Source organism: Elephantulus edwardii, unplaced genomic scaffold, assembly GCF_000299155.1.
Source record: "Elephantulus edwardii isolate Elephantulus edwardi_28Jun2011 unplaced genomic scaffold, EleEdw1.0 scaffold00015, whole genome shotgun sequence".
Taxonomy (NCBI): Eukaryota; Metazoa; Chordata; class Mammalia; order Macroscelidea; family Macroscelididae; genus Elephantulus; species Elephantulus edwardii.
The window spans coordinates 8,612,347-8,620,801 of NW_006399765.1; the positions used below are offsets into that span (position 1 = coordinate 8,612,347).

Here is an 8,455-nt window from a genome sequence, read left to right on the forward strand (position 1 = left end):
AGAGAATAGTGCAACAATGAATGAATGGAAACCCAAAATCTCTGTAAATGTTTATGAAAATTAATAAAATATAATTATAGAAAAAAAAACAAAAACACTTGCGGCAGATCATCTTGTCGCAGTTGTATTTCTGGGCGAGCTGACGCAAGGAAGGCTCAATAATGCCACCACGGAGACGCAGCAACAGATGCAGGGTGGACTCTTTCTGGATGTTGTAGTCTGAGAGTGTACGGCCATCCTCTAGTTGTTTGCCCGCAAATATCAGACGCTGCTGGTCAGGAGGGATGCCCTTCTTGTCTTGGATTTTGGCTTTGACATTCTCGATGGTGTCACTGGGCTCGACCTCAGGAGTGATGGTCTTGCCAGTCAGGGTCTTCACAAAGATTTGCATCTTTGCGTCCGCTCGGCCGCCTCGCTGAATTTGAGGACTTTTGTTTTCTTTTTGTTAAAATATATGTAGTCTTTGGCCACCAGTAAGTTCTTCAAGTCTTCTTCACTCTCAGCAAGCATTGTTGTGTTATCTCAGGTTGTTCATGAGTGTGGAATCCTCCAATACTAATGGTGTGAAAATAATCTGAGAAACTGGACTATATGAGGAAGAATTGAGGTATCAGAATTGGAAGAAAACTTAGATTATTGTCCCTTACTCCTGGCAACAACTAACAACTTTGGTCTCTACGATGTGTCTGTTCTGGGTAATTAACCTAAGTATGATCATACAATATTTGTTTTTTTTAAAAAAAATGAAGTTTTACTTTTACTGATTTACTTACAAAGTTCGTATACATTATTTTTCGCACCAGATCTTTCCCATTTCCTTTATCCCCCTCTACCTCCTTCCACCCATCAAATTGTGTGACACTATGATTAGCCATCCCTTCACACCCATCCTCATCAGTCTGCTCCCCCCCTCCCCCCGCCCCATGGATCTTCATACGTGTCCTACAATAATGTCTATGGAACCGATTTAGTTCACTTAGCATAATGCTCTCCAGCCCCTCCAAAGTTAGGTAGTAATTTAAAATTTAAAAATCATTGCTTCTGCATGATATGTAGTATTCCATTTTGTGTATGTACCATAATTTCTCAATCCATTAGATTGTGATTGGACATTAGGGCTGTTTCATGTTCTTGTGATGGTGAATAAGGCTGCTATGATTATTAGTTAGTGTACAAGTCTCCATTTGTGCCTCAATTCTCATTTTCTCAGGGTAGTATATTCTAAGCAGAGTCCTACAGGGCCTCCACAAGAAAAAGACTGATAAAGGAACTCTGGTGGCTTAGTGACAAAGAAGCTAGCTGCACTGCAATCCCGAGGGCCCATGCTTCAAATCCACCAGATACTCTGCTGAAGGAGGAGGGGCATTCTCCTCCTGTGCCAGTCGGTTCTGATTCAACGATGCACAACAAGAAAAAGAAAAAAAGAAAAAGACTGATAACACAATTATGCAATGGGCAAAAGTCATGGAAAGACTTTTCACTGAGAGTTCTTTGGATGGCCAACAGACACATGAAGAAATGCTCAAAATCCTTGGCAATAAGAAAGATGCAAATCAAAACCACTCCAGTAGCAGTGGCAAAGTTTAATAGGATAGCAAGTAATAAATGTTAGGATATGGCAAGATAGGAACTCTTTTTTTTTTTAACAAATCCATAATTTTATTTGCTTTTCAATAAGTTTAAATCCTCGAGGGATACAGCATTACACGGATTCTGTGTCCGATGGCCTTAGCAGGAAGGTTGCTCCGAAATTTGGCCCAAACCATGCCACTGTTTCCGTGCGCACAGGTTCCCTTTCCCCAGATTACTCTGGTTTTATTGGGTTTGCCACCAGAAGTCACTGTATTGTTTTTTGCTTTGTAAACATAAGCACATCTCTTACCTAAATAGAATTCTGTTTCATCTCGGGCATAAACACCTTCAATTTTAAGAAGAGCTGTGTGCTCCCTCTGGTTCCAGAGACCTCGTTTATAGCCAGCAAAAGTGGCTTTGCACCAAAGCCTCCCAGCCATCTTTGTGGTTCAGAAGTCCTGCTTCCAGGAGGCCTTCACCGGCTCCAAGATGGCGGAAAAAGCAAGATAGGAACTCTTAACATTGTTTGTTGGATTGTAAAGTGGTACAACCACTTTAGAAGGCAGTTTGGCATTTCTTCGAAAAGCTGAACATAGATAGCAATTCCATATGATCCAGCTATTCCACTGCTTAGAGTATTTGTCTTATTTTAGCTGATTTGCTTCATTTTGCATAATGTGTTCAGAGTTAATCTATGATTAGATTGTACAAGAAATTAATTTCTAAAAAAATTAATTTCTTTTTATGGCTGAGTAAAATTCCATTGCATTATCTTTTATTCTTTTTTTTTTTTGGTAGAGAGTTAGGCTTTCCACTTTTCTACTTTATGTTGTTAAATTTATAATATTCTCCTTACTAAATTATCTTTTTCATCTCTTAAGGATACTTTCCCATATATTAACGTCCTCAAGACTGTTTCCAATACATCTCTTTTAAGTAGAAAAGTGTGGTTGACATTGACATACGTGACATATTGTCATGGGTATGGATTATGCACATTCCTACCTGGATAACTGTAATGTTAGTAATTTCTCTTTTACACAGTAACATGAGTGAGACTAACATAACAGAAATAACCTTGAATCTGCTTTTTCTCCTTGGGAGAATGGCATTCCTTTTCCACAGAGATTTATAGCCTTGAAATTTTTATGAAGGATGATAATGAACTGATAATCTGGAACTGACTGAAAAACTATACGTTTGGTTTGGATTTTACAAGACAAAATAGAATTTCCCTGTAGGATTACTAGGGTTGTAATCTTACTGAAGCATATAGTCAGGTTTCTTTCATGGAGTGGCTGGTGGTTTCAACTACAGAGTTTTTGGTCAGTAGCCAAGTGCTTCAACACTGTACCACCAGATATCTTTCCTTTTGCCTAAAATAAAAATATATAGACATATTTGCTTATATAGCCACCAAATTGTTATGGAAAAATAATTTATAATTATGATAATTTCAGCAGATCACAAGATATAGGATGACTACATCAGTACATGACTAATAAACCATCCTGACCATCATGGCCCAGAGGTGTGGGCCTTACTAATCATTACTACTGACATTATTCTCACCTTGACATTGGTTATTGCCAGATCAAAATAATTAACTGCGAAATACATATTATATTTTTTTACTATTGTTAATGCAAAATGAAATAGTTGTTAAATGAGAAAAATGTGTGTATGCATAAATAAGCCTGAAAGAATTTATAAGATAGTGAAGGCAGTGATTACCCCTGGAAGCTGGACTGGTGAAGGATAAGAATCAGAAGGAGATTTTTTGTAAGGACTACGCCTTTGAGCTGTGGTGCTGGAGAAGAGTATTGAATGTACCATGGACTGCCAAGAAAACAAACAGATTAATCGTAGAAAGGATTAAACCAGGCTGCTCCTTGGAGGCAAGGATTCTGGGGCTTCGTCTGACATACTTTGGACATGTTGTAAGGAGAGACAGGTCTTTGGAGAGGGACATCATGCTGGGTAGAGCGGAGGGACAGCGCAGGAGTGGAAGACCCTCTATGAGGTGGATTGATTCAGTGACTGGGATACTCAGGATGGGTTTGTCAGGGGCAATGAGATTGGCACAGGATAGAGCACGGTTTAGGGCTGTTGTACATAGGGTCACTGTGAGTCGCAAACGACTCGACGGCACATAACAACAACAACAACAACAACATCGTTTACATGTTATTTCTAGTATTTGAACTATAAAAGTATTGTTGTAATTGTGTACCTTAGAGTCAGAACTAACTCACAGCTGAACCTCTGGCAGGTTTCCAGAGGCAGTTTATTGCATGGGAAGAGGTTTCCCATCCATCTCTCTCAGTGCAGCCTTGAACTATGTGCCTTCAGGATTACAGTGCAATTTCTTGCCACTAGGCCATAAGAGCTCTCTTAATGCACAACAAGAACTCCTTAAACCCCCCTCAAAGTTTAATCGGAATAGAATGTTATCCATATAGTAAAAAAGCCCTTACTTACTGAGCCTAATATTAAGATCTACTTCTTGGGTCAAGGAATCCTAGTGGCACAGTAACTAAAGCACTCAGTTTGATAACTGGTAGGGTGGCAGTTCAAATCCACTAGCAGCTTTTACTATAACAATATTAACTTAAGAATGAAATCACAGGTCTTTTACCTATTTCGTAATTGGATTATCAGTCTTTTTGTTCTGGAGGCCCTGTAGGATTCTCTAAGACCCTTATATTCTTATAAGACCCTTGTCTGAGATAGTATTGCCGAATGTTTTTTCCCCAGTCAGCAAATTTTCTTTCCACCCTGTTGGAAAAAGATTTTGATGCACACAGGAATTTAATCTTTAGAACGTCCCCTTCATCAATTTTATCCTGTCACTGACAATAAGAGAGAAGCAAATCAAAACCACGATAAAAAAATAAGAGCTACTGTCTCACCCCATTAGCAGTGACAAAGTTTTCTAAAACAGCAAGCAAGAAATGTTAGAGAGATGCAGAGAGTAACTCCCTTACACTGTTGGTGGCATTGTAAAATGGTACAACCACTCTAGAAGGCAGTTCTCATTTCCTGAAAAAGCTGAAAAGAAAAACTCCATATGACCTAGCCATTCCACTGCTAGGTATATACCCTGATAAAATTAGAACTGAGACACAAATGGAGATTTGTACACCAATGTTCATAACAGCATTATTCACCATCACAAGAACATGGAAACATGATGGAATACTATGCAGCACTCAGGAGCAACAATTTCAAAAATTACTTCATAACTTGGAAGAGACTGGAGAGCATGCTTGGTAAACAAACTCAGTTTCATATGGACAAATACTACCTAAGACCATTATTGTAGAAATAGAAAGATAACTAGTACAACATGTATGAAGATCCAAGACAAGGGAGGGTGGGAGCAGAGGGATGTGGTGGGCAGCGTGGAAATCATAAGGTCACACAATTTGGTGGGTAGAGGAAAAAGGTAAAGGAAATAGGAAAGATCAGGGTAATGGTGGGCATAGTCCAATAGTGATTAATTTTCTAAAACATAGTGAATGGCAATGATTGTATGAAACCTAATGTGAATGAAAGATAGTGAAGGATAGTATACACAATGTATACTAACTTTGTAAGCAAACCAATATAAAATACAAATTTAAAAAATGAAGTCACATAAAGTTAAAGGAATGTAGATTGAGAAACTTTTATTTTTTTAGATCGAGAGACTTTTAATTAAACTCTTTACCCTTTACAACATCCAGTCACTTACTCCCTAGGGTTAAACTCCTCCCTTGTCTCTTTATTTCTAGGACCCACAGTGAATTTTAAGCCACTAGAGACATTTATAAAATACGTTTCAATTAAAATGAGCAATATTTAGTGCTGAGTTCCCAAGAGACAAAGAATAAGACAAAGTTTCTACTGTTGAAGTGGTCCAGATAGATTTTCTCAATTGTTTGGAACAGAAGTAAACTATTTCCCCCTTTTCTCTACTTCTCCCCACTTATAATCTTGCAAAATGCGGTAATCCTATTGGAATTCCTGAATTCTCCTCCCCTGCACTTGGAAGCAGCTAAGGTTTGAGGAGTTCAGGAACTTTCCATCTGGCCCAGACTGAAAAGACCTCGGGCCAGGGCCTACACTCAACTCACTTCCCTCAGGCCTTTGGCCCCTTGATCAGTTTCTTAGACCTCATCTGCTCCTGTGGTTTCCTGTTTCCTGTGTTCTCACCCTCACTTTGATGCTGTAGAGATCTTACTGTAGTTCTTGCTTTGAGGATAGCCCTGGGGATTCTTAAGAGAGTCTCAGCTAAGGAGATAACTTTTATGTTTTAGTTACCTCCCTATTCTCCCAAAAGACTCATTGTAAATACCTTGGTGTGGTATAAGGATAGAGTACAAAGATTTACTATACAGAAATTAAGAAAGATCAATTTCATAATTGAATATTCTATCTCGTATTGGTCTCTAGTTTTACCTCTCACAGAAAACAATCAGAATATCATCTGTGTATGATTTTATAGTTTACAATATGTGTTCCTATGTATTATTTCATTTAAATTTGATAAATCTATGAATGAAGGTAGATATAATCTTTTACAGCTGAAGTCATCTGATGATTAGTGAGGGTAAAAATTTTTTTTATACAATAATTAATATTTATACAATCATATACATTGTTTCATTCATATATATTTTGTTTTATATAACTTCTATACATTGAGTTGGGTTTTTTATGGTTTTTAAAAATTTCTTTATTTTTCATTTCAATGAACATCTACAGATATTTTGGAATTCCATTCATTCATTATTGTACCCCCTCTCCCTGCCCCCCCTCGTCCCCCCCCCGAGGGTAAAAATTCTTACAGTAAGGTTATTGAATCTCTCTTGTGTTACTGTTTGGTTGGTTTCAAGAGCATAAAATACCTCAAATTTGACCATTTTCTATAGAAGTTCTTTTATTAAGACATATATTTTTGGGTAACACTGAGTCAAAACTGATCTATAGCTGACCTTGCAGTAGATTGTCAGAAGTATGTAATTGCACAGGAAGAGGTGGCCTATCTTTCCTCCTTGGAATAGGATTGCAGTGCAGTTTCTTACTATTAGGCTACCAGAGTTCCCAAGTTGTTAGTAAGATAAAAGCAGGTAGAATAACAATTTTGATTTTTATTTGATTTCTTGTTGTGTACTGTGGAGTCAGATCAGACTAGCACAGGAGAAGATTGCTCCTCTCCAGCGGAGCATCTGGTGGATTCCAATTGCACATGTTCGGGATTGCAGTGCAGCTTCTTGCTACTAGGCCACCAGAGCTCCCTAAGACAAACAATTTTGAAATGGGGAAACTTATCAAGGATGTTGTAATTGTTTATTACTGTTGAGCTGAGCACGACTCATAGAAACCCTGTGAACAAAAGGCCTGAAGCCTTTCTATAATTATTGTCATTTCTCCAAGTTCATAAGAGTTTTCAGAGGCATGTGGTTTAGGAAGTGGATGCAACTCCTGCTTCCAAATTTTAATCAATCTTGAATCAGTCTGGGAGCTCCACCAAACACTGCCCAAGATGGATAGCCATTATGGTGTTTGGCACAGTTGTTCCATTATGACATTTGAAACCCAAAGGGCACAAGATTCAGGGTCACAGCAAACCCATATTACCTCAGCACACCAAATTGGCCAGAGTGCTGTATGACTTAGAAGAATGTTCATCCAAAATATAGTAACAAGGGATTAAAATATAATCCCTCAGGCCCAACTTTTAAATATTAGGGCCCGCAGGAGGTCTTATTGACTCTAAACAAGAGGCTTAAATAAAAACAACCAAACAATCCACTCAGATCCTCAAACCAAAACAAGAGCACCCATCTTATAGACTCCAGCAGGTTCATCCAACTCCAAAATGGAGACAAGGATAGGAAAAGTATTCTACCAATTCCTTCACCATTTTAGTTTATAAAATTCTAGCACTGTTGTAGACAAGGCTATCTTACCAGACAAAAGACCATGATTGGGTTATGTACACAGTTTAAAGTTAAAAGATTAAAGGATTTGTTCTGAGATTCCTGAAGCCTGGCTGCATGGTGGCCTAAGCTATGTTTCAAGGGAATCATTAAGGACATGCCTAGACAAGCAATTTTGCTCAAGCTGTACTCCTCTGAAGGCTGTGATCTGATTTCATACTGTACTTTCCCTGAGGGCAAAGCCACATGGCTGGTTTAATGATTAGATGATGTGACCCAACATCAAGAATGGAAATGGAAGGTTTAGATTTACAGAGACATCAAAATGATAATCAAAGAAAGTTTCCATGTAAGCCATACTCGATTCGCCCTAATTTGAAAATGTTATATCACTATATTTTTATAATTAATGAACCAATAAAGATACATGATTATTGATTTAAACACCAAAGTTAAAAAAAATACCCAAAACACAAAAAATTCCCTCCTCCCTCCCTCAAAAAGAACAGAAATGGAGTTAAGGCTTAGTTAGAGTTAGAGAAATTGAGTTACAGACACACTTATCCACAACCGAAGCTAAGATTTTAAGCTCTAAAATAGATGTGTACATTTTATAAAGACAGGATTTCCTTTTGAGTTCATTTCTCTACCGAGAGTATATTTTTTAAACAAATAACTGACAAGAAGAGTCTACTCTGATGTGGAGGTATTAATTTATCCATTCATTCACCATTATTAATTAAATACCTAACATTTGGACACATAGCTAGGAGGGACCAGTCCTTGGAGAGGGACAGCATGCTCTGTGGAGGCAAGGATGGTAAAACTTCATCTCAGGGGAGCTCTGGTGGCCTAGTGGCAAGAAGCTGCACTACAATCCCAGAGGGTCACGGTTCGAATCCACTAGATGCTCTGCCGGGGAAGGAGGAACAATCTCCTCCTGTACCAGTCAGATC

At 38.2% G+C, this 8,455-nt stretch overlaps 1 protein-coding gene and 1 pseudogene across 1 annotated transcript in view; both read right to left on the reverse strand.

Moving 5' to 3' along the window:
• Positions 1 to 391, reverse strand: part of LOC102843736 (ubiquitin-60S ribosomal protein L40-like) — a 4,322-nt gene extending 3,931 nt beyond the window's left edge. Inside the window, exon 1 of the mRNA XM_006881491.1 lies at positions 90 to 391. Coding sequence (XP_006881553.1) covers positions 90 to 391 — 302 coding nt within the window. The remainder of the gene's footprint in view (positions 1 to 89) is intronic.
• Positions 392 to 1,679: 1,288 nt separating this feature from the next.
• LOC102844140 lies at positions 1,680 to 2,012 on the reverse strand (annotated as a pseudogene).
• Between the last annotated feature and the right edge of the window lie 6,443 nt (positions 2,013 to 8,455).